General features: G+C 41.1%; 1 protein-coding gene across 1 annotated transcript in view; it reads right to left on the bottom strand.

Annotated features, from left to right (window-relative positions):
- Positions 1 to 27,218, bottom strand: part of LOC104380089 (sodium channel protein type 5 subunit alpha) — a 174,209-nt gene that overhangs the window by 11,355 nt on the left and 135,636 nt on the right. Inside the window, 3 exon segments of the mRNA XM_086615079.1 lie at positions 1,694 to 1,975; positions 8,139 to 8,261; positions 24,089 to 24,262. Coding sequence (XP_086471205.1) covers positions 1,694 to 1,975; positions 8,139 to 8,261; positions 24,089 to 24,262 — 579 coding nt within the window.

The raw sequence follows: 27,218 nt of genomic DNA, 5'->3' as shown, positions 1-27,218 counted from the left end.
TGGAAATTTTTGCTCAGCTAGATTGGATGTTTAAATAAAAGACAAAGAAAGCACTATATAGAATGGACAATCTAATTGAAGATGTTCAAAGTGAATTAATCTACACTGCATGGGTGATCTGAATATCATAATTACATGCAAAAGATAAAAGCTCTTGCTCTCAGCAAGTTCAGCTTCATGTCATGGAAAGAACCAAAAGTGGTTGTGCTCGTTCTAACCTTTCTGCTTTCCAGAGGGTAGGAAAGCAAAGACTCGATGGACAGTGATTGGAAGATCTCAAACTCAAGTATATATGTACCAGGAATAATATATAAGGATAAGCATTTCAACAAGAAAGGAAAGATACTTCATGGAGCTATTTCATGCATTTGTGACAGAGAAAAAGAGATCTAGGAGAAAGTAAATTTGCATCATGGGAAGGAGGAGGGCTGGCAGATCTGATGGGGAACCTGTGGGAGGCTCATGCCCTCTTGGAAGGGCAGGTGGGGGTCCGGGGAAGTACCCTACTGCATTGCAAGGGGTGGATGTCTATATGTAACAACAGAATTGAGCTCCTAGCATGCAAGTTTTTATCCTAGACGCAAGGAATGCCATCACAGGCACTTCAAGACAGTAACCTCCCTGTCCTAGGATGTAGCGAGGGACTTGTTTCACTCTGCTTACATAAAACACAACACAACAAACACTCTCAGCGCATATGCAGCCCTTGTCATCACTAGACTTCAGGGTAAATTAGGAACAATGAAAATAAGTATCATTACCACTATTTCACATGAGGGACCCATGGAATTGAAACACAAAGCAATTTGTCTAGAATCACTCAGATGTCCAGCAGCAGAGCCTGGAGAAGAAGATGGAATCTCCTGTGGCTCTATCCATTAAGTAGTGCTGCATCACAACACAATAAATCTCTGTGCATACAACCCGTTTATCCATGTTTTACATCTGCTGCTGAAAAAGTTTGTAAAAGCGGCTTACTTCAGTCTTTATAGATCAAATATTGCCATCATTTTTGAACCTCAGCTGTCTTTTCTCTGATATGCTTTCACCACCTTTCCAGAGAGACCAGGCTGCATGGAGTTAAAACAATCTGATCACCACCACATTTCATAGTCAGGTTCAATCTGACTCATTATGTTTAGCAGGTGGGAATGAGGTGAGGAACCAGAATGAGAGGCACCATGGAAGGTGAGCAGAAGACTGTAAATTAAGATTCCTCTGTGACTCCAGCTTTATGCAGTAACTTCAGTTGAGTAACTGAAGGTACTGTAACTTCACTTTTTCCCAGCAGGGTATAGTGAAGTCCCAGGCCATTCAGGAAGGGCAGTGCACTCCATCTGCATGACCAATCCTTCCTGGACCACGACTTTCTGTTTCTGGAATGGAACTTTGGTCTGGATTACAATATTGACAAAAGACAAAATGGTTTATAATTCACCTCAATATTCCAATCACCTCCCAGAGGACTACCTTAGGGACAAAACAGAAACTCAAATTAAAGCCAGAAGTTGCCATCAATATCTCTAGGCCAAATTAATATACCGCATATGACTCATTTTATACTTGATGAAAGGCATTGCCCTGATAGGTAAGGCTGAAAAACCCAGAAAAGCATAGGGTCCTTTAAGTGGATGATTTCAACAGGAACAAGCAGCATCTGCACAATAGTTTAGTTTCCGGTGGTCACACTTACCACTTGTAGCAGAGCGAGGTACCCAGCACCGACATTGTCGAAGTTAACTTTAACTTTTGTCCAGTAAAACGTGCCCGACACGTTATAGAGTATACAGTCACTCATGTTGTTAATAAGTTTTGAGTCTAAAGGCATATCTCCTTCTGTCTTATTAATGCACTTCCCAAACTTCCCAGCAAACAGGTTCACTCCCATGATGCTAAAGATGAGCCAGAAGATGAGGCAGACAAGCAGAACATTCATGATGGAAGGGATGGCTCCCACGAGGGCATTGACCACCACCTTGGGTGAAACAGGAGAGAAAAACAGAATTAATGTCAGCACTTCTACAGACACTTTGCTAACAAGCTGTTGTTCACCCTTAATTAACTAGGCTGAACCCTCACATGGTGACAGGTGGATGACTACTAATACTACCTAAGGAGCTAGACCACCACTAAAGGCTTCACAGATTAATATTTTTTCTCTTCTGTAATGGAAGAGCTATTCTGTTGGCATCCCATCCATGGGATGATGTTTTTTTTAAGAGGAATCTTTTAATTCAGGAGCAATCTGCAAAGTCATCATGACCTCTCAGATCCTACTGGATAATACTCTTCAGTCAAACCATGGCTAATAATAGAATTAATTGGGAATGGCTGGGGTACATCACTGTCTCAAAATAAACCAAAAAAAATTTCCGAAAGCTTGTACTGAACTCAGGCCTCCATAATCCTTGGGATGTGAACTCTAGATGCAATAAATTGTGCTTATTTAAATAATAACTGATGGAGACATACTATAGTAAGCCAACTTCCCCTGTCTGATCAGTATGCATGGTTAAAACAGCGAAACCATCCTAATTTAAAAAAAAATGCAGTATTTTTTTCCTGTGACAAACTGTGACATGGGCTGTGTCGAGTCCCTACACACCAACTCAAGCAGGGCTGTAAACTCCTGTGTAAAACCATTCATTTTCTGAGGGCAGCACACTATCACCAAATAGAGTTTTCCCCTTCCTTTGCCAGCAGAATTTCTCCATATTCACAGCTTTTGGAGTTGCTGCCATTGCACGGTCCAGGCAAAGCTGCCTGACAGCATTGCTGCAGACACCAGCCAAACTACATGAATTCGTCTCCATCTCTGTCTCATGCTTTGGAGATTAAAATTTGGTAGGCAGACACTAGGCTCTTCCTCTTCTCCATCTATATTTCTGAAACTGAGACAAGGTGATATTGATCCATAAAAACTTAATTTTATTCAATTGTGAATCTGATTATGGAAAATGTCAGCTCTTGTTTCCCTCTCCTATTAGTGTCCAATTTTCTGACAAGCTAATAATGTAACATTCGTTTCCCCATCATTTTTGCACTGCTGAGGAAGAAAAATACCCGGAAGAGTAAAATGGTTTTCATGTGTGTGCAGCAGCAGCTTCATCTACAATATACAATACAAAATTATGTAGAACTTTCAAAACCCAGATTTGTATTTTGTGCATTTATGAATGAAGCTAATTTTCACACAGGAAAAGCTGCTTGACCAATTTTGTTTTTTCCCTATATAAGCCTATTCCTGATGACTTTTCAATTTCTTTCTTTCTTTTTTTTTTTTTTTTTTGCTAATTTTATCTTTCAGTTTTGGATGTTAATCAATTTCTAACTTCATTGCTTTAGAGACCAAATCTACTGTGTTAACCAAAATGCCAAATAATTTCCAAATCAAGGGATTATTTGGATATAGCCTCAGCCCTTGTCAAAGTAGCTTTCATTTGCTGCTATGTGGGACAATATCTCTGTTCAATTTTAATCCACACCAGCACAAAGCCACTGCACTTATGTCACATACGCCACTGACCCCAGCTCCCACCCGCAAGCCCTGTGACAGGACACAGACATCCAGGTTTCAGCAGTGCAAGCAATGGCCATGCCTGCATCCTGCTTTTTTCCTTCTGCTGAATTGTGTTCAATGGCTTGTAGATAACAAAACACGACATGAGGCTGGAGCAAATCCTGAAACACCTCTCCGAATGAATTATTAACAGGGGGTTTCATTCTTCTCTCACTGCTCCGGCTCTTACACCAGCGTGATGCCATTTGGTCTGCTGGAAGAACTCTTGATTTGCACTGGGACAAGTAAGAGGACTTAAAGACCTGAATACATAAAGGCAAGTTATTATCATAAATTGATGTTAAAAGTTCAGCTGCAAGCCTTGCCATGGAAAAGGCTGGATTTCTGCTGCATCTAGGAACAGCAACATATGTAGCCATGTATAAGAAAAGGTTTCATATCTCTTGATGTCCATCAATACCTTTATAGGTGAAACTTCTTTAGGGATGACCTAGAAACTGAGACACTCTGTGCCCTAAACCACCGTGGGGCAAATCTATAGCTTGTCATCCAGCTACAGATGTGGTGGCCCAGCTCTCCTGATCTCTTTTCAGCTGAAGCTGATTCAGATTTTAAATCCAGAAATAGACTTGCACAATGTGTTAATCCTTCCTTTGCCACAGCGGATCCCACCAGATTTCCTGCAGTAATTTCAGGCCCAGGCTTTAACTCCTACCCAAGCCTGGACACAGTTTTTGCAAAGACGTCTAATTTACAGTGTCATGATTTCAAATAATGGACAAAAATTTTATTATTAGATAGTCTATTCCTGATGTTCTTCACCCTGACTGTTAGAAACAGGTGTTGCATTTTTAGGTTGCATTTGTTGAACTTGAGGCACTAGTCACCTACTGTTAGACATCTTCTCTTATCATCCCAGTCTTCACTGCGGGTGAGCGGCCACTGAACATTGCTTTGAGTAATTAAAAAAACAGAGCTTCTTTCTAACTATCATCATTCCTTCAGATTTCTAACGATGCTGCAGAGGCTTTCCCATTTTTAACGCCCTGTTTCCAGCAGTTTGGTGGAATTCCAGTATTGAAGCACTGCCCTCTCCCTCTGCTTGCTGGGTTATTTCCCTGCGTATTGAGGGACCGCATTAGTCATCTCATTTATCAGACCTGCCCAAAAGCTTGTGTCCTGTTGAACAGTCATCCTGATCCCTAAGTCCTTCTCAGCTGCTGTTTTCCAAGAAACGTCCCCCAGAGTGACCTACTTTCCTCCTCTCAAGGTGTACGATGCATGTGGTTTTATTAAAATGCATGTTGTTCCATTGATCTGTTTTTCACTGTGATCCAGATCAGTCAGTATAATTCCCTTATCCGTAACATCACTTACTGCTCCGCTCACTTTGTGTGTCGTCAGCAAAGATTTTATATTTTCTTCAAGATTCTGTTAAAGTCCAGATTAAGGACAGTTCTTATTCTGATGGATCCCTCACCCAGGGACATTCAGCACCAAATTTACAGTGTCATCACCGTTTACAATTACTTTTCGAGATCCATCCCCCATTTTAAATTAATTTAAAATGTGTTTACTTGGCTTGGTATAAAGCTCATGTTTTCATCACAACGTCTCATGGTATCAGATTCCTTTCTGAAATCTAAAGATATTATATCAGTGCAGTTACCGTCATCAGCATAATTTGTAATCAAATCAAAGGACCATATCGGTTTTACAAGAACTATTCCCATGAAATCATGCTAAGTAGCATTAATTATGCTATTTCTTTCCTGCATGTATCTTGTAGCAGCCTCACCATGACTTTGTCCAGTATCGTTTTCACATTAAATGGTCTATCATCATCCCACTCACCCTTTTAAAATACTGCAATAACCTCCCTGGCTGGAAAGAAACTTGCAGGGAAGTGGCACCTCTGAAATAATTTCCTGATGGACAGCAAATGAGGAGACATGGGAGACTTCATGATTTGGGGCAGGCATACCTAAATTAATTTACACTTGGCTCTAATATGGCCTGGAAAGCAGTGGGAGACGCAGGGTCGTGCAACGCACATGGTACCCCTGTTCTGCAGAAACCATCAGGTGGACTGCTGGTCTTACTGGGATCTTTACTGGGGACAGAGGGGCCAGATGGCAACAGTTCAGCCTTATTTTGAAGCCCTCTCATGGGATGGGAGCTGATGAGACTTGTGTCAAACTGACACAGGTTACAGCCTGTTTGATGACAGGGAAAGGTCTGATGGTAACAGGTCCTCTTGGCCATCCAAGTGCTACTCTGTGTCTTTGCCTCAGGACCAATTGTCTCCACAATTTAGGTACAGTGTCAATTAAGTAAGTCTCTTACTGCAGTATAAACGAGAATTTTCTTGTTCCTGTTCTAGCCTTCCAAAAAGCTTTCAGTTATTCAGGAAAAAGACATCATAATAGAGCAAACTATTATTATTTTCTTACTGTCAGTGTTTGCTTCTGAACATTATCATTATTTAATCCATCACGGAGCTGGCAATTTTCCTGTGCATTCTGGAGCATATGAACTCCTAATAATGAAAGGTCTAACTGTCCCTAGTCATGTTAAGTATGGTTAGACAAACTAAAAATAAAATGATTTGATTTTCCAATAGCACGTATTCTCAATTACACTTTATCATAGTTTACAAGTTAATTCACTACCTCTGATAGCTCAGAAAGACTGAATATATTTCAGCTGCAGCAATGATACATGAAAGAAAAGGGATGTTCAGTCAGAGACTAGGGGACCCTACAAGTATGAGCATGTTAGGAAGAAAACTTGCTGGGTTGATCTGTGTGTCTACACCACATAGGATCTCCATCAAGCCAACCTCTTGTTATTCTCAGAAAGCTTCTCCATAGAGAAATGAACTTTTCAACGTTATTTCTTTCCTACTTCGGTCTCGCCCAATGCTTCAGGCTAGTCTTTCCACTGCTTTTCAGGTTTGAAGCCAATTTAGTTAAAGTGATGTAAAGTCATGAGTGAACATGCTTATGTCAGCTTAAGATATGTTAAAAAGGTTTCACTTGAACTTACAAATCCACCAGTAGAAGCTAAACATTCATAAGCCAGATTTAAACTCATTTGAGGGAGTCCTTGCACAAATCACTCTGGTAGTTAAACTAGTGCCGCTTTTGCTGATATCAACGTTTGCTCAATTTATGTATGTTTAATAAAGACTTGGAGTGAGGTCATCAGATGACATAGGAGTGAGAGCTTTAATTAGCATTGGTAGTGCAACATCACTTTGTGCCAGCTGAGGATCTGCAGTTTGCTTTTATTTTATTTTGTAAATAACCTTTAAAATATTGCCTGCGTTTGCTGAAGAGTGTGATGAACAGAGAAATTCAGGTTTGGGTGCCCAGATGACTAGAGCCTCTTGAAACTTTTTGTCTTAGTACTATCAGAGAAGAGAGTGGTCTGCAACTAGATTCGTCTGATCTTCATCCACAAAAATAATGTGATTCAGGCAATCACAAGGTCTGTGGAACAAAGCCAAAGATCCCCAATTCTGGTCATCCGCAGAACAGGTGAAGTGTGGGTACAGGGTTTTCATAAATTGCTCTGTCACCATATTTCCTGGGTTATCTCGGTCGTTAGGATCTCCAGCCTTCAATCTGTCTTAGTGCAAGGGTATTGCAATAAGAACAGTTAATTACTAGGAGCTCAGTGCACGAACTACACATTTTAGTCAGTGATGATTCAGACCAAAATTTTGTCTGCAGGAACGCTTTACCCTCAATACACCTCAGTATGAAAGCTGTAGGATTTTAGTTGGCCTAGTAGAGAGATTGGGGATCATTAGACAATGTTATGTGTAATTTTGTCACAGATTGCTTTATCTTTCTACGCAATCTACAAGATCAACAGTAACCTCGGCTCATACAGAACACAGTTGTCATAATCTGCAAGTCATGCATGATGCAAGAAGTTAAATAAATTGCTTATCTAGACAATAATTGATTAGTGTGGCTGGTAGGCTTAACAAATAAACAGGTATGCTGTACGGATATCGCCATGCTGGCAAAGGAGTGCTGAAGGGAAAGAGGTGGATGCACAAGATGGAGCAACAAACACAAGCTACATGGTTTTAATGTTAATTCTGACATTCCGTATTAAAACCGCAATCTGTTCAAAGGAAAGATTTTATATAATCATTCATTTACTTTCCCTATCTTTAGCATTTCTAATTTTTCCTTTAATTATTAGTGAAAAAGTCCTTAAGAACCTTCCCAGTCAGTCTCATTTTAATACATGTCAAAAGCAGGGAGCAAACTTGTAGCTTGGTTATTCCCCTGATACACCTTATAATTGAGAGGTAATTGTCAGCCAGATGCTTCCTTGGCCAAAAAGCTGCTTTTTAAAGCACAATCTGACAAGTTAGGCAGCAGGATTAGTTTATCATTAAGTCCACCAGAGGATAAAGCTGTAACAATACAATTGCAATCAAGACAAAGGAGAGATTTCTGATTTTGTTGTTTTGATACCGCATTATCACTCATTTCCTTTGGCAGATAAAATGAAGACAAAACCACGTGCAACTGTTCCCTGTTACGTGCTTGATGTCACACAGTTGAGCTTCGATTGATGCTTTATCTATTCTTACCCTCATCCCTTCGAATCGTGACAATGCTCTTAGTGGTCGCAGGGCTCGGAGGGTCCTGAGGGATTTAATGGGACCCATCTCGGAATATCCAAGTGTATTGGCTATGAGGCTTATTAAAGAGACCTGAAAGGTGACACAAAGCAAAAATTCAATCTTTTAGTACAGTCCTGTCATTTTCCTTCTCTTCTGATTTTCCTTCCTGAAAATAAACAGTTGGTTAGTTGGAAACAGCTGGAACAGTGGAAAAAAAAAACACCTTAAACGGAAGCCATTACATTAGACGAAAAGAGAAAAAAAGGAGATTTTTACATCCACACGTACACAGAACTCTTAAACTCAAAAAACCTTTGTTTCCACTTCAATGTAAAATTTATTGAAATACAGACTTTCAAAGATGCCGATTTTCTTTTAACTAAGCACACAAAAATCCTCTTAAGGTCAGGTTGCGCAAAGTGGATGAGAAAAGAGACCATCATTACGAAACCCCCACTCTGTGACGCCCGTGCTGTAGGTTTCCTGTACACTCCTCAAGGTGTGTGTATCTTCCACTATTGAAAATATGATGAGTCACGTAAGTGTTATAATTTAGGGCTTTCTGGACGAAAGAACCTGTAAGATGTAACCATTTCCAGCAGAGATAAAAGATTTTAGCATCACCATTCAATTACCAATCTTAAACATACTGATTAGAAACAAATCTTCCAGATTGCTGATAGATGTGACATTATACCATAGACTCTAAAAGAATTATGTGCATGACTCTCTAATTCTGTACTTCTTCACTTTTTCTGATTTCTGCATAACCTCTAAGGCAGAAAGAAACTTGACAGGTGCTCAACGTTGAGGCCCATACCTCTCAAAGACTATTTCTTTGCAATAAACTGTCTATTTCCAAAACTGAAGAAAGCATGGAGGGGTTCCAATTCTCTTCATGTTTTCAGAGCTTTTATAGTGCCCAGCTGAAATGTGGATGCTATCAGGCACAGGACTGGAGCCTGGATGAACTGAATGGCAGTGGAGATTTTGGGTCAGATTAAGAAACATATGCAGCAATTGGGGTTTGCATGCTCAAATCTGTGTTCACAGCCTGAATTCTCACCAAGAACGGAGTGAGAAATAAACAGCTCTCCAAAATCATAGGTATTATGCCAATTTGAATATATTAAACAAGGAACAAAACCCAATCTCTACATATTATAAAATGTTCTTATCTTAGAAAAGAGACTTATGCACATTACTCATCACAGTTCCCTTACTCCCAGCTTACTTCAGATGTTTTCACAGCCTCAGTTATTGCAATATTCGATTATCTCATACTTACTAATACAAGTGTGCAAAGCTTACCTGGAAGGACTGTTCTTTATTGCCGTTTTAAAGATAGAAGCGAAGTCTAAACCCAGGGATTCTTCTATATTATGTGAAAAATAGATGCTTAACGTAAAAGGAAACTCTAGACTCCCCCATGAAGACAGTCAGCTGTGGTGGAAAATCTTCCTATTCATTCTAGGGTAGGGTGATTTTCCCTCTGAACCCCACTGCTGGTTGACTAGCCCAGCATCACTCATGAGGTTTGTGATAAAGAAGAGTAAGACGAGCCTGGTCCCCTAAGTTGCAAGCTAGTGTCCTCTATGGAGCAACCTTTTTCCAGAATATGCATTCATCTATGTACAAGTGCTGTCTGCACAGCTAAGCATCTTTGTAAAACTTGCTCAATTTGTTAAATTATCTACCTACTGATGGCTTTATTGCGGCATGTGAATGACAGCAAGCCTAAGGGCAGGAGGTCTCGGAGACACCAAGCCTAGGCTTGATGCAGAGGGCTGGATATCTGCTGGGATAAGACAGCCCAGATTTGCAGATGACGAAGGGGCACAGAGGCTGACTGTCACACTTTAACATGCCACTCTTTAACAAGGTGTGACATAAACTCACCTCCCGTGTACAGACCCAGCGGCTGATGTGGAAGGAAGGTCTTAATAAACACTTCTGCATCTTAGTGGTGAGTGTCCTATAAAAACATCACAGTAGATATGCCAACTGGATTCAAGGTCTGACCCTGAGACACTGGCGAGGTAAAAATCACCAGTGAAGCCTTTCCTTCTATCTCTAAGAAGGCAGATACGAACCTGTGACATGAACATGCCTAAGAAGTTATTTTAGAGTGAGTAATGCCATAGGTTTGATGTATATTCACTAGTAATGCTTCTTTCACCTAAATCCTACTCAGTCATTGCTCACAATTAAAGATGAAAATCTAGGTTTTGCTCCAAAACCATCTTAAACTCACTAACACTTTCAAATTGGGGCACTACCCATTTTCTATCTTCCCTATTTCTCACCAGCTTTGATTACATCCTGTACTCTGAAGTTGCATTAACTCAAAGTCCAAAGCTTTCTCCTTTCATTCACTCTCCCCATTGACTTAATGTCACCTAAATAAGGAGAAAGGGTTGAAGGATTTGTCTAACACCAGTAAGCAAATGCACAACATACTTATATACTAAAGCCATTCAACTAAGTCATCATAAACTGGAATATAATTGGCATTATTGAGATATCATGATAGGAATAACACTGTGATGCATATTTCTGTCTTTAGCGGAAAGATTAGTGCAGAAAATGCCCTTAACCTCACAAAGACTTGGAGCTCCCTGTCCAGAAAGTCTGGAGGTATAAGAAAAACAGCTCAGTGATAGCATGCTCAATGACAGAGACCAAGATCTGTACACTCATATATTTCAAGAGAAGCTCATTCATCTGTAACATGAATATAGAGATTTAAAAGAAAATTGAGAAAATTTGATGAGGCTTTGAGCAACCTGACCTAGTGGAACATGTCCCTGTCCACGGTAGGGAGGTTGGAACTAGATGATCTTTAAGGCTCCTTCCAACCCAAACAATTCTATGATTGATCAAATACAGAGCACTCAACATCTTTCTTTGCTAGCTTCACCCACAATGACTGAACGTCAGTTCTTCTCAAGGTCTTCAGATTGCCTTGGTTTGTGCATCTGCATATTTCCTCCCTCATGTCCTGTAACTTCCCCTTCTCTCAAGGCAGAAGATACTCTCTTCAGATCCTGCAAGACTGGACTTTGGATCTGAGTGGGTTATCATTTTCTTTAGAGTGCCGTAAATGTCGCCTTGAAACACACCACAAGTGCTGTTGTCCTCCTGACACAGATTTACACAACATTAGATACCTCTTCAGAGGATTAAGCTGTAAATCTGTGTGATATTTGGCAATGATTTACTAGACCGGAGTCAGAACTCAGTTTGAGAGAACTTGCTTAAATGCTCGGATGTTGGTTTTGAAGGTATCCCCGTCAAATTTTATTTGTAGGAGAATTACTAAGGCAGCGATTTGGCCGTTTGGACTTGATTAAAAGTGACCCGGAAGGCTATTTTTAGGAAAAAAATCAAGCAGTTTTCAAAATTGGTGCTGACTGCCCCACATAATCATGGCAAAAGGTGAAGTCAGCTCTTTCTATTATTTTTCATTTTCCTGTTACAAGACTGTGCAGCCCAGAGCTACTCTTAAGGTTCTGCTTTGTGCTCTGCTTGGTATCAGAAACTTGCTGGCACCCAGAAAAAACCTCCAGGGTCAACATAACCTCCAGATTCACAATATGGCACACATTTCTAATCTTTTCTCTTTGCCAACAGTTTTGTAGTTTTTTCAGGAAAAAAATACCTCTGAAGACCAGGCAGCACTGTAACATTGTGGAGAGCAGGCAAATCCTAAGGAGTCACCATTGCCTAGAACCATTTCTCATAAAATGCACAATCTTCTATTGGGCTTGAGCTTTCACCTCACCTTCACCTTTCACATGGCACGTGTGTTAACATGTAAGCTACAGAGTCTCTCATCCTCCTGTGCACTTCTTCTGACCCAAGAAGTCTTATTATTGCTCTTATTTGCAGATGCTTTGCTTCTAGCATCTCCCTTGAGAGTCTTTCTAGAACCTGCTAGATCTTACTAAGAAGCTTTCGCAGCTTTCTGTCTAAACCTTCCTTCCCTTAACAAAGTAACAATATCCTCCATGTTACCTCCAGGCTATTCCTTATCCTCTTTATTCACATCCTCTGAAGTCCCCAGGATGATGCTCTCACTGGAATTTGCTAGCATGAGCTCCGGTGTACCACCTGTGCAGCAATGAGGATCCCTAAGGTTGGAAGTGTTCCTCATAATTCAGTATGCACAATCCTGCCTCCACAGAAATTAACACCAAAAGTCTCACTAACCACGTGGACTAGGATTTCAATCATGTGGTAGCTCTTCCCTTTTGCTTTCCTCAGGTCGTCTCAGCACAGCCCAAGAAGCCCAACCTTGGTGCTACCAGTGACTTCTCAAAATTTATTCTATCCTGAAAGAGTAGAAATCCTGAAAGAGTCAGTATTTACTGACTGGCCTAATGGAAGGGTCTCTGAGCAAAGCCCAGGCTCCAGGCAAAGCCACACTGATGTCATCTGCACACCTTGGCTTCTTCTTGCCTTTGTAGTCAGGCAGAGGGTGTCGAGCTTTCTCTGATCCTGGCATTTAAGGAAGTTTGTGGCCTCTGTTCCTTACTTTCTTTGCCGAGAGATAATTTTATCTACATATCTATAAATATATTCTATCTATATACCTATACACCTATATTTCTGTATTTCTACATATTCCTACGTGCAAGTTTATCTATACAGATTTTACAGCAATTTGTATGGCAGCCTCCTAGAGCTGGGTAAAGGGGGAGATAAATGAACCCTGCAGCTTTCGGTTTTGCCATTTTCAGTGTTATGATCAAGAAAAAAATATGAGAGAAATACCAGCCATGGGGATTACCAGGTCTGTGGCTGGTGTTTTGAAAGCCAACCTTCTGTCATCTATGTGGCTTAGTGGCATTAGCAGCTCGAGTCTAGAGTGCCCCATTGTATGACATTTGCATGTGTTTCCAGAGCAAAATCAAGAAGAGTCAATGAACTTAGACTGCCAGACCACAGGCAAAAACCTCTGAAAAGAGACTAGCCTCACTGATAACTGTTCAAAGTTATTGCTAATATGTCCTAATGAGATTAATGTCAGAATTTCTTTACTTTGACAATCCCCTACCAGATTATATTCAATCAAAAAAAAAAGTCTTGTCTGAGAATCAGGACATTTTTTCAGTACCTGCCACTTTTTTATTACTATTTTAGCAGGATATTGTTGTTCTTGAGATGAGAAATATGACTCATTTTGTACCCAGGTGGCATCTATTTAGTGTTAGGTTTCCAGTGTGCTCACATTGGCGCTCACAGTAATTCCTCAGTTAACAGATAAGCAGCGGTTTTGGACAATTAAGTGTTCACTATGAACACACAAAGTTATACAATAGGTGTATATGTCTTCGATATCTGACAGTCACTTAAGAAGTCAGTGTTGTAAACCAACGTAAAGCCCAGTAAAGCTGTCAGAAGAGAATTTTAACGCTGCAGAAAAACAATTATAAGGTAAGAAGTGCAATAACGCAGCTTCCTTTCAGCACGCACAGGGGAAACAGTCTTTAATCAAAAGATCACAGACTCTTTTTTCCCAAGGACTTTTTTCCCATAACTACTGTTATAAATGCAATATATAGTAGTAGGGGGGTAGTTAGGGGTTCCTCCCTATATACATACATTTTAATAGTATATTAATAGCATGCACAGACTCCCTAGCCATGAAACCTTGCTGGCGGCAGTGATCTGAAGGGTGCTGTCTTTGGGAGCAGCATTTCACCTAAGTCTGACAGTGTTTCCTACAGCAAGGAGCTGGTTTTGAACTGGAATAGGGACCGTTCCTTTCTCTTTTGTGTTCCTTCCAATCAGCCTAAAAGCACATCATTTTAGATGGTAACCAGCAAGCATTCCCTGGACTGAGCTGGAAGCAGACCTATGTAGTATCATCCAAAGGCAGATGCTACCCGGCATAGATGGCATTTTTGAAATAACCCTGGACCACCACTGAGAGGAATTAATAGCAGAGCCCAGGGAACAAGGAGTTCCATCTTGGAAATGGTAAAAATCCTCTTTGGCTGGTCATATAAACCCTGAAACCCATGAGAAGAACGAGAACCTGCACTAAACATCTGCCTGCTGCAGCACACTGCTGTGAGCCATATCCTGCAAGCTGCTGTCACAGGGAGAAGAGGACACCTCCTTCCCAGTTTGGGCCACAGCATGAGTTTTATGCAGCTAGGGATTTCATCAAAGTAACATGCTTCTTCAAATTAGAGAGGAGGGAGGAGGAAAAAAAAAAGGACATCTGAGAGGGAACACAGCAGCTGAGCTGAAAGCTCTGGCCACTTATTTAAATAAGCAGTTTCAGCTAATGCAGGCTCCCAGTGCTTTCAAATAGCTTTTTGTGTGCCCCAGGAACACCTGTCTCTCTCTCTCTAATTGTGTTTTTTTAAAAAAAAAAAAAAAAAAGGCAAAAGAAAGGGAGCTTGGATTACTTTGGGTGCCTCTTTTCAATCCTGTTTAGTATCTCCTGTCCATTGCTGCCCAGGATAAGATTACCCAAAGAAATCTTCCCAGCCCAAGTGGCTGCCCAGTGTCTTTAAGAGCCAGGCCTGAGGTCCCAAGCTGCTCTCCTTGATTTGAAAAGGAACAAAATTAAGTCTATACCCTAAAAGCAAACTGGAAAATCTACCAGGAAGGGGGAATTTGCAAATAAATTGAAATACATGGAACTTCTTATTGCCACTCTGAAATAGTGTTGGTTGAAAGGGGCTTGTAATAAATTTGGTATTCCCTTTAGCATCTACTATTTCTAAGCAGATGTTTATTATCACCTTATTTTTAAAAAAATATCTGTTTGCCCTTGCACTCTGACATTGCATTTTCTGCCGTATAGATGCCTAACTGTGTGATTGCACCTGCCAATCCAGAAATTGCATCTTATGAATAAAGCGCATAAAGATAACGAAAAGTCTTAAAATTAGGACACTAGAGACTAAGGTGACCTAAACCAAGCATTGCCACCTCTGCTACCTGTCTCCTTGAATCACAATCCTTACGTTCAGCTAAAGACTATGGACTCCTTAAGGCTGCTCTGGAGTTAGTCCATGGCATGGAGACGAAAGCACATCTGCAAATGTGTTAATGACCAGCTTCCCTCACCGCAGCGGAGTTCATTACTGCTTGTGGAGTGCTCTCCTGTATTATAATACAACGGGCTACACGAGTGCCTAGATTAATTATAAACAAAAATTATCTCCTGGAAAGCCCAATGCTACTTCTTGTAACCAGGTTAAAAAAAGCTTTTACATCATCCACTCACATTTTTCTTCTCCAGGACACTTCCTCTTCTTTTTTTTTTTTATTTTTTTGTTTCCTTGTCTAATACTCAAATTAGGGCTGCGAAACTCTCTTAATATTCCATCTTCTCAGCTTGTTTCCTGTTCCTCATGTCCACGCTTTTCAAGGCAATGTTTCCTTTTCAGAGGGCAGCCTTGTTGCAAACAGCATGTGCTACTCCTGTTGGCTTAAATGCTTTTAAATAAATCATTCCTGCATCCTAATTGCTTCCTGGTGGTTTCCAGAAGAACCTCTTTACGTCTTGCTGTTCTCTTAATCTGTCACCTCCTTTACACCTGCTCAGACTTTTCTAACAACTCCAGTCAATTCCCAAGGCAGACGGCTGCGAATCAAGAATTAACCTCAGCTAATTTCCGAGGGCGAGCTGAATGACCTGCTGCTGCGACCGTACATCCAGCGAGACAGCAAACTGACTTATCAATTTGCAGTTTTCCCACCTCACCCTTTCCAAATGGATTTTCAGCCTGTCTCAATTCACCTTTTCACTGCAAACAGACACCTTTGTCAGATCTCCAGGTCCCATTTATCAGCACTGGGTAGGGATGGCAGAGGGATTGCTGTGACTTTTGGGGACCATATGACACTCCTTGAACAGCCAAGGCTTGGCCAAGGCCCAAAGTCTTTCTCCTTGTTGCAGCAACGGTGGTTGTGTGGTGCAGTTGCCTTGAAAGTGATATTTCCACTGGGATTTAGAGCAAAAGAATTTCTTCATCATCAGCTACGTTCTGCTTCTCACCCAGATGCCGTGCGGAGACAGCCTTGATTTAGGGCAGTTGGAGAGGAAAGATATTCTCCCCTCAAAAAAATCTCCAAAAACACTGCACAATTCATCCCAGGGTACCTTCTTGATGCTGAATGCTGTTGTCAGAAGTAGAGAGGAATATGCTTGATTATTATTTATTATTTGAAGATAGCGTTATAATGCCAGGGGTGTGCATAGTGATTACTGAAAGAATATTTCCCTGGGGGCTCAGCCCCATCCACTCTGATCCACTTCCATACCAGCCGGTGGGAGTTGAGGTGCTGAGCTGAAGGCATGCTTATTTCTGGGCAGGATTAGGATCAACCCTACTTATAAATGACATGATATTAAAAAAATTAAAAAAAAAGAGAAAAATCTGGGCTGTTTCCACAAGGTGTTGTTCTGGATTTGCTTGATTCCCTAAGGCATTTATTTAATCAGATGTTTCAAATCAATATGAAAAATACCAAGCTGATGTGGGAAATATGACAGTCTTAACTTGAAAATCATCTCTGTTTAGTTGGGTTCTTGAACCTGAGTTAATCCTGATATTGTATTGAATATGCTAGGATGGAGAGGGACTCTGAAGGATAATAGGTTCTCTGATATCTGCCAGAAAGCACAAGGGTGCAAGTAGGAGTCTTACATACTACAAGCACAAGTCCTTATTTTCATTCACCTTAGGACAAACCTCCCCAAAACCAATCACACCAGGGTAGGAGGCCAGTCCAAAGTCTCTACACCACTGGGGCACAGCTTCCAAGTTTCATCCCAATTCCTTTCATCTCTCACGCCTCTAATAAAGAATCCCTGACCCCTCTGCAGACTGCATATCTCCCTTAACTTCTTCCTTTCCCCCCCTGCTGCCACCAGTCCCTTGAGTAGCCCATGGCCATCGTGAATGGAGCCACAAGGGTGATGGGAAGACGTTTTGCAGTCTGCAACACTTGGGGTTGCAAAGGTGCTGATCATCAGGGAGAGGAACTGTAGGACAATCCTCCTCTGTCCTTGCAGAGCGTGTGGTACTCTGTCTGGACTGTTAAAAACAGTCTACATCTCTGCCCCAGCTCTGATCTTCCGTGCAAGAGAGAGCATCTCTGTGTAAGGAATTTGGCTGCTACACTCACAGCAATGGAAAGGGCCAAGCGAGCTGCATACAAGAGCTCAAGGGTTTTATTCATTATTTTCTTTTCGAGCATATTCTTCTAAAAAAGGACATTGAAATGTTCTCCATCTTTTAATAGCTTCAAGAAATAAAAATGGTTGGTAAAACCTATTTCAGCACGATCTGAGTTGAGATGGCTTTTGCACACCAGTTTCAAAAGTTGAAACTCTCCTCCGTAGTCAAAATTCTTCAGTAATTGCAGCAATTCTTCATATCGCAACTGTTTCACAAGGTGTAGGCAGGCAGCAAGCTACGCTCACTGCTGGACTTTTCTCCTCACCTTCACTTACTGTCCCTTTTTCTCCCACTGCATCGTGCTTTGTCCTGCCGTGCCTTGTCTGAAACCGAGCTTGTGCTTCCACTTGGCAAAGCCCCCCTGCTCTCCTTTTAGCATCTACGTGGTAACTAACATGAGGTGCAAACCGAGATAAGACAAGACGTTTGGATGTTTTTGCGTGTGTTACATTGAGATAAAGCGTGGTGAGGCAGAAGGGAGATTTACAGCCTCTGCCGACCTGCTAACACACATTAAAACCACTTATCTTGTCTTCACGTGGAATTTTTTTTTCACTTATCCTGAATTAGGCTACATGTGGTAAACCAGCATTTTTTTTTTTTTTTTTTTTTTTCCCTTCCCCTCTAAACTAGGCTCCCTGGCTTCTGGAGAGGGATTCTCTTCCCTATTAGTTATCTGGGAGCTTTATGCCGTCAGCAGAAGCCCGGAAGAATGTGCATGGAAAATCTTCAAAAATCCCACATGAGCATTTGCTTTGAGGAACTGGAAGAAAACTAGTCAAAAGCGAGCTCTGAAGTAACAGTGCCCTGTTGTAACTCACAGATTTTTGATAATTCGCAGACAGCACTAATAAATTCACTCACAAGATGCTTCTCCAACTGACAAGCTATATTATTTTTATTTTGCCTCCACTGTATTTTTGTCATTCTGTTCCTGTGCACTTTTCTGAACAGAAACTAGGCAAAATTCACATGTTTTTAGGGTAACTTCCCAAGAATGCAACTCCGATTTCAGCGCTGTTTGGGAACAACTCATTACAGCAGATTGTGTAATTACTGGCAGAGCAAACAGAAATCACCTTGCTAATCAACAGGGAATACAGATGGAAAAAACAATTAAAGTAATCATAAACCATCAATATTTACTTCACACAGCAAGTTTTTAATTGCCACTTAAAGACAATCCAACACGAGGGCATGATTTAATTCAATTTTTGACTAGGGATACAAAGACTTTTAAACTGTTCAACTCAAATTCAAAGGTTATTAGTTGCTTTTTAACTCATCTGGCAGTGAAGTATCTGAAGTAGAAATCTTAGAGCAAGTGCTTTCCAGGAAACTGTGTTGGAAAATGTAATATCTGTATTTTTTAAGCATTCAACGAGAGTAATGGTGCATTTGATGACTGAATATCTGTGAGCAGTTTTCAAACAAGCAAACAGGAAATTTGGCAGCAAACAGGAAATTTGGAAAGCTGCTCAACGGGGAATACAGATCTCTAGGTACAAACTCAGCAGCTCCAGACAAACACCAGAAACATGTTCTGTTACAACCATTCACAAAACGCAGTGGGGAAACCCATATATTATTTTACTTTCAGAAAAGCATCTACAAAATCTGGCCTAGTGGACTTGTTGAATAACTCATTTGAGATGTCTGGCCTCAAAATCCATTGCTGAGCCCCGCTTGAACTATTTTGCAGACGGATATACTGCTTACAGCTGCTGTGAGCCCCTGCCTCCACGGCAGCAGAGCCAGCTCTCTGGGCAAAGTGAGGAAAGGAGCAATCTTTCTCTGAGGTGACTCAGCTGGAGAGAAACTGGTGGGGCATCAGGCAAAAATTAAGAACTAGAGATGTTCTTCCTGTCCCCGCTGCAGGACGTAGGGTTAGGGCCTGTTGCCGAAGACAGCTGAAGGGGAAGGAGGCTGCCAGCATCTCTAAAAAAAGCAATTGCTTAAGAAAAACAGCTTTCCCCCAAGTATCAAATCTTGGAAGACGGGATAATCTTAGAAAGAATTGGTGAAGAAACCCTCATGTCCCTTCATCTCTGAAATCAGTAAATGACAATCAGGTTGTTTTTTAAGCCTGGATTGGGGCTAACTTTTGGTCAATTAAATTGAACCCAAAAGCTGTAATGAAGATGATGGATTTGTGATAATGGACTTTTGTAGAGACATGACATTAGTGCCCGTTTAAGAGGATTTTTCTGTGTGTGCCACAGGCAATGAAACTTGGCTGTGACATTTTTTCTGAGCATTCTTACTAATGAGTTAGGGACTTTACATCCCTTTGCTGAGAGCTTGCTCATGACAGCTTCTGTAAGGTATCGGTCTCTCCCCTCTGCCTTCAATGTATGATCAGCGAATGAAGAAGCTGTTGACTGCAACACCTCCAGTCTTTGAATGATGCTAAGCTCCAGATTGATGCCTTTCCCCAACTGACCACCGTGACGGAATAATCCATCCACTGTCAGCGGAGACCGGGTCATAGCTCAGAATTAATTGGCTGAAGCTCAAACTAGATAAGCTCAAGATAATATTTATAGGTCAGAGGAAACAATTGAAAAGAACTTCAAACATGACACCAGCATACACAATCAGTGGAGTTTGTCTGCCCCTTGTTTTAAAACCCGGCTGTCTCTGCCTGTCGCAGGACACGCCTGGTTGAAAGCAGTTCTCATAAACTTTGGTCTTGAATGCCATGTGCTCCATCTCTGGCCAAGTTAAGATTCCTTGTTTAATCTGTTTTGTATGAAGAGGTTTTGATAGCATGAACGCTTGGAAAATATCTATTCTTTGTGAAAATATTTGCCTGTGCATCCTAGCAAAGAGGATTGTGCATAAACACCATTCCTGATGGTGATAGCGATGTCTGTCCACACTTCAGATGATACATCACAGTCTCTGCTTCTCCTTCGTTTGAAAAGAGCTGTGGACTGACTGCCCACCACTCCAATTCATGTGCATAGAGAAGCTATAGCTGCAGTGCAAAAGAGGGTTACTTTCAGCAGTATACTTGTTATTTGCAGGGAGGTAACGTATATAGATGTACATTAATGCTTTTTGTTCAGTATATCCAAACTTCAGCAGACATCTTCGGAATCTTTCCCAGGTGCCTTAAGTTGAAATAAGTCTGTATTTGTGGTTGATTGCTCCCAAAGAAATCTGTTGCCGAGTTGTCGATAGGACTTTATTGTATTGCAAAGTATTTAAAAGCACTCTCTTACGGTTTTGCTATACTAGCAGACTTCTTTGAGATGCAGAGAAGCCCATTATCAGAGATCATAGAATCATAGAATGGTTAGGGTTGGAAGGGACCTTAAAGATCATCTAGTTCCAATTCCCCTGCCATGGGCAGAGAAATCCTCCACTACACCAGGTTGCCCAAAGCCTCATCCAACCTGGCCTTGAACACTTCCAGGGATGGGGCATCCACAACTTCTCTGGGCAACCTGTTCCAGTGCCTCACCACCCTCTGAGCGAAAAATTTCTTCTTTATATCTAATCTAAATCTCCCCTCTTTCAGTTTAAATCCATTGCCCCTTGTCCTATCACTACATGCCCTTGTAAAAAGTCCCTCTCCAGCTTTCCTGTAGGCCCCCTTTAGGTACTGGAAAGCTGCTATAAGATCACCCTGGAGCCTTCTCTTCTCCAGGCTGAACAGCCCCAACTCTCTCAGCCTGTCTTCATAGCAGAGGTGCTCCAGCCCTCAAATCATCTTCGTGGCTGTCCTCTGGACTCGTTCCAGTAGCTCCATGTCCTTCTTATGTTGGGGACTCCAGAGCTGAACACAGTATTCTAGATGGGGTCTCATCTTTTAGGGGTTCTACATCCAGCAAAAATAATAGCTCTCAGTTTGTGGATTACTGTGTATTTTGATGTTCAGGCTTTGCAAGACAGAATTTTCTTTATTAATCCACAATTGTGAAATGGAGCCTTTGCTGTGTCACAGGCCCAAATCAGTATCAAAGGTCTTTCACAAGGCAAGATAAGTAAAAAAAAAAAAAAAAAAAAAAATTCTGCAGGAAGATGCTTTTACCCCCTCTGGGTTCACTTCCCATTTAGAAATAGTGAATACTTGCAAATTTTGAGTTGGTTTTATGAATTATTCACAACAGAAAAAGGATTCTGAGTTGCATTTGTACAATGAAAAAACACAGATGATAGATGGTTTCACATGTCCAATGAAAAATCAACCATCGCAGCTTGAATTTTGAATACTGATACCCAACTGCTAATGAATAATTTGCAGATCAGGAATTTTTAAGTGAATAATTTTAAACAAATAATTTGAGAAAATCAGACAAGTGGTTCATCTGCTTCTTTTGGAGCAGCTAATTCGCCCATTCACTCCCTTCTGCAGCTCAGTTGCAGTGATTTGGTTCTCAAAGGACCAAAAAGAAAATGTAAATTGAAGTAAAAAGTGTGCTGAAAAAATGATAGCATATTAGTTTGCCAATTCAGAGTGGCAGAGTGTGTGAGCAATAGGGTAGGAGAAGACCATCTGTTAAACCCGCTAAAAATACAGTACCGGGTTCTCATAATCTACACTGGGAAATGACTTTGAAGAAAAGAATGGGGCATGGGGAAAAACTTTACTCATTGAGAACTCTAAAGGGCAAGTGTTTTCCTAGAGCCAATTATTAACTAAAACAACTCAGAGATGGAGTAACTTTTTGGCTAGCTCAGGAGCCTGCAAAAACATTTAAATGGAGGTTAAGAAAATAAAAAACTCAGGGTCAGTAAGAAGGCTCTGGGGTGGATTTGCTGGAGATAAGGGGAGTTCCAAGGGCCTGTGGTCCCCTTTCCCCCATAGCACTCCTTTATGCCATATGTGCTTTGGATGTGTGGCAGGAGAGGTGAAGCCCCTTTCTCCAGCCCACTTGTGGCTGCCTCTACAATCTGTCATTATACCCCAAACCCCCACCATTTTAAAAGCATGTGCCTAACTTTTGGGGTTACATACTGACTTTGTAGTGTCCTGTAGTTTCTGTTCCATGGGGCCTTTTTGATTGGAGGACAGGATTTAGCTTAGCTTCCGTTTTACTCTCCATGACAGGGAGGTTGGATTAGATGATCTCTAAGGTCCCTTCCAGCCTATGCCATTCTATGATTCTGTGATATTAATTAGATATCATGCTATGAAGTATATATTTCTAACAAGCAGGAACTCATTGTAAACTGTTAATTCTGCAGCAGGTCTCCATTCTCCTTCAGTGATTTCATTATGCAAACTGTTGCCCCCACCAGGAAGAGCCCTACTTATAGTTGTGACAATACTGAGCCCTCACCTAGCCCTTCTAGTCTTCAGAAGTTCATTAAAACAATAATTCCAATAACAAACTCCTGGAAGCCTATACAATACTTTAGATGAGTCCTATTATTCCCATTTTACAGATGGAGAAACCAGGAAAGAAAAGTCGTGTCACTTGACCTAAACCACTGTAAGCAGAGTTCTCAGAGTTGGACTATAACTTAGGAATTGGTGGTTTCCAATTTTGTGGTCAAATGATTAAACCAGGCCTTCCTCTTCTATTGAAGCTAATCTGTGAAAAATGGGTGCCTTCCCTTTAAGAGGTTTCCAAGCATGTATGCAGAGGAATTTATGACCTACGATTTATGTAAAGAACTTCCTTTTCATAAATCAATTTATTAAAGCTCTGGAGAAGCTTCCAAAGGCTCTGATCCAGCAGTGCACTTAGACATGTCCATAACTTCAGACAAGTAAATTGTCCCATTGAAGTGCTTTCCTGGACTGGGGCCAGAGCAAGTGCAGTTGTCCCCTGAGTCGAGGTTCAGATGTAAAATGGGGAAAAATAATTTATCAAAAGTTTAATAAGTTACACAGTCATGGCAGAGATCTGCCAGCCTTCCACATTAATACCTTAAGCTAATAAGAAATGGCCTCGGGGAGATAATTGCTTCCTTATTGATAGGCTGTGATGAAATGTTAAATCTCATCTGGAGGATGCAGTGTCGCTGATTTTTCCTGAAATTGACAGGTCCCACATCCAGGCAACACCAAACTTCAGAGGGGACATGTCTGGTTCTAGCAACACTCCTGGGGCATGAGCTCCTTTTTGTTCAACTATTACTCGCTTTTAGGGATTATCCTCATAGGAGCACTAAACATTGTGATATTTCAAGGATAGGGGTATTTTGAGAAGTTTTGTAATAGCGAAATCACTTTGAAAAAAGGACTATTCACACCTTCTTCTGGACTCCTTCAGTGGTAAGTACTTGGGAGACAGTACTGAACATACTGTCACATGCCGCTGGCAGCCTCGCCGGGAAACTACGCCAGAACAGCTTCTCTAATCTGCTGAAAGACTTGTGTGTCGAGGTCATGTGCGGAGCAGTTGGAGGTAACCGGACCTTGTGCTAGCTGGGAGTGTGGAACGAGATGTTAAATGCTAAGAGAAAGAGCGAGTTCCTAGGGACGAGAAGGGAATGTGACTCCAATTAGCAGGGTGACGCCTCTGAGTAACGACACGAAGCGATCGTCTCCGCTCTGGCACACGGATTCCTGGGGACGCATGGTTACATATCAAGTCTGCAGACCTCCTTCGAGGTTTGCCCAGGGTTGTTACTCAGAATCAGAGCGATAGCTGTCATTTTGCAAACCCAGAGCTGCCAGACTTGGCAGCCTGTTCTTACACATTATAAAATCCAACACAAGAAGCATCATAGTTCCAAAACGATACTTACATCTACAATTAGGAAGTCAAGCCAGCACCAGGCATTGGTGAAATACTTCTTGAAGCCATAAGCCACCCATTTTAGGAGCATTTCCAAGACAAAGATGTAAGTGAATATTTTGTCAGCGTATTCCAGCATGGTTTTTATGTTTTTTCGATCTTCAAGGTAAATATCTTCAAAAGCCTGGAAGTACGAAAGATTGATTAAAAACTTCTGCTAAGCTGTGTTGGAAAGCATTGCTGCTGCACGGCAAGTCTACAGCATTGTTTGTATCGTCTGTGATTTCTGATATATTTTAATGCCATCATCACGACGAGTGCACAGGCACAAATAGGACTGACCCTAAACTAATAGAGGCCTGTTCAGCATTCCCTTATCATGGACACATGCTTAGCTGTCTCTCTCTCCAGCCTCCACTGGCTTTGAGTGTAAGAAGAACTTAAGCACCCTGAATTTGAGAACTTGAACCTGTGAGCAGGGTGCCAGCCCAAACTGCCCGAGGGCATCCTGCCTCAGCTCCCCTTGGCTGTGCCGCTGCTATTGGGGCATCTCGAATGTTCCAGGGCATAGGACGCCTGTCTTTAGGACACAGAATCCTACCCTTACATTTAGTCAAATATGTCTTATTGCTAAGGATGACAAATTGAGTTATTAACCTGCCTGTGTTATAGAGTACTGGAGTTCCCTGGCTTCTGTTCAGCCATCACATTTCAGGTAGCTACAGCTAGCTGCCTCAAGAAACGCTCATTATTATTCACTTAACAGAATAACTATGTTTTAAAGGTCAAGGTATTTATCTACCCATCTCATCTGTCTCTCTAACTAGTCTTATGCAGGGCATCATCAAAGGATTTTCGGTATATGTATCAAATACAAGGAACTTAATAACCCCTTTAAAATATTTAAGATATAAACCAATATGCCTACAAAAAGAAACAAATAAAGTTGTCTCATAATTTAGCTCTCACTTTATAATATACGTCAAATAAAATGCAGGATCCCAGTTGCAAGGGTGCATATACAGGGCCTTTTTTGGGGTTTCTGTGCCGAGCAGTGGTTATGGTCTGCTTCCCCAGCTACTCTAGTGACTGTCACCACAAAAGCTGCTCCCATGTCCCTGTGACCTGGATAATCCAAGCTTCAATATATTACTCTTATCCCTTCGTGTGACCCAGAGCACTTGGCAGCAAGAAACAAAATTATTTGAGAGGGTCTGTGCTAATCATCTTAATTATCTGCGTTTACATATTTCAAGACCTGTAGCTACTTTCTGAGGAACTTCGAAAAGTTAGCAAACACCCAACGCCTGGAGATACAAGAAGTGTGTTACTTGTCACTCAAGCAGTCACACTGCTCTTTTGCCTGCCAGGAAACAGTAATTAAACTGACAAGAAAGATTTGGCAGCCTGTGCCAAAGCTTGTCCATTTGTCCCAACACTTTGGGGTGACGTTTTCACTGCAACCCAGTCTCCTATCTTGTCTTCAAAAATGATATTTCGAGGGTGTGAAAGAGCTGCTGGAGAAAGCCACAGAAAACAATACACAGAGAGACTGGAGTTTATCACTTCTTGTAGGGGCTCACTCGCTTTGTCAGATGACTTGCTGTACTTTGCAATTACTGCAAAAATAACAACAAACTATTTAAAGTGATTTCCTCCTCTCCCTCCTTCGCTCTCCCTATTTTCTACCAACTTGTCAAAAAAGTACATTGTGTTTTGTCTTCTAAAAACACAATGTGAGTCAGGAAATAGCTTAATAAGGATGAAAAATATGCTACCTGAATGCCTCAGGTGCACTGTACTTCTGTACAAGCTATGGATATTACCCAAATGGCAAAACTCTGGTGCTTTGCATTTTTTCACAGTGACAATGAGTGAAATCTTTGCAATATAAAACATAATTAAGAGTTATTTCTGCTGCTTTTCTTTGTGTGTTAAAAAAAAAGAGTTAAACAGGATATCTGCAGTGTTACCCACAATTACTATTAAAACACGGGCTCTCAGTTTGGGTGCTTATGGCTTAAATGCATAAGGAGGTTTTTGGATCTTTTTGCAGTAAGCTATAGCTAGTTTAACTACCATAACACAAATATATACCGGCTTTTAAACTTCCTGAAGAATTTAGTATGTCCCAGGGATGTAGCCAGATGAGGTCAGCTGTTGGAAGAGCTCACCCCAGAATAACAGAAGAAAGAAGTTACGTCTTCCCTCCAACATCTCTAGTCCAAATGCTGAAGTGCAGTGCTGATATGTGAGAAAATGCAGCATAATTTGCCCTTATACAGAATTGTACTGGCTAAATTGAAAATAGCAAAAAAAAAGTAAATGAGTGCGTGCAATGAAAATTAAATGAGATTTATATTGCAGTGTTCAGTATCTCAGGCACTTTTAATTACATATGTAAGGAAGTGTATTCATCTAAAGTGTATTATAGCAAGTGACATGCCCCCTTTAAAATGTGTTAAAAAATTAACATGCTGACTCTCAAGCTGGTGCAAAAACTGTCAGACTCCATTGATTTCAGCAAAGCTATGACAATTTTCAGCAGCTTACTATTTACCCAAGTTTTTCAGCCTCTTTTCATAATGAAATAAAATCCCAAGGGTGAAATTTCAGCCCATCCCTGGTGGACCTGGAGAACAGTCCATTCCTTTTCTTTTGCATCAACACTTAGGTATTTCCACCTTCTTGTCTCCCTGCAGAGACTTTCTTTAAACTACATAAGCCTGGTACTTCTGTGTTTTCCTCTTTTTTTAGGCCACTGATAATTTGTGTTGCTCTCCTCTGGAGTTTCTTCAATTAGCCCATATCTTTCCCAAAGTGCAATGCCCAGAGCTGAAGCCAGTGCTCCAGCTGAGGCCATCCTTGATGCCAACTGGAGTGGGAAGAACATGCTTATTTACACAGCCCAGTGGGGTGTTGGGCTTTTGTACAGTGCTGTAATGTAGTTTATCCTGTTTGTTTCCTGTTCTTTCTCCAGCTCTTTTTAGTAAAACTGCTACCTTACTAGTCATCCTGCATCATGCCTTTCTGCCCGTAATTATTCCAGATGAGGTGAAGCAAGCAACTTTCTAAGATGATGTTCCTCTTACTATTTAAAGGCAGATTCATCTGTTTGGCTGAAGTTAATCCTGACCTCC

Source organism: Tauraco erythrolophus, chromosome 7 (genome assembly GCF_009769465.1).
Source record: "Tauraco erythrolophus isolate bTauEry1 chromosome 7, bTauEry1.pri, whole genome shotgun sequence".
Lineage (NCBI taxonomy): Eukaryota > Metazoa > Chordata > Aves > Musophagiformes > Musophagidae > Tauraco > Tauraco erythrolophus.
The sequence above is the reverse complement of the archived record's forward strand: the minus strand, read 5'-3'. Positions and strand labels throughout refer to the sequence as shown.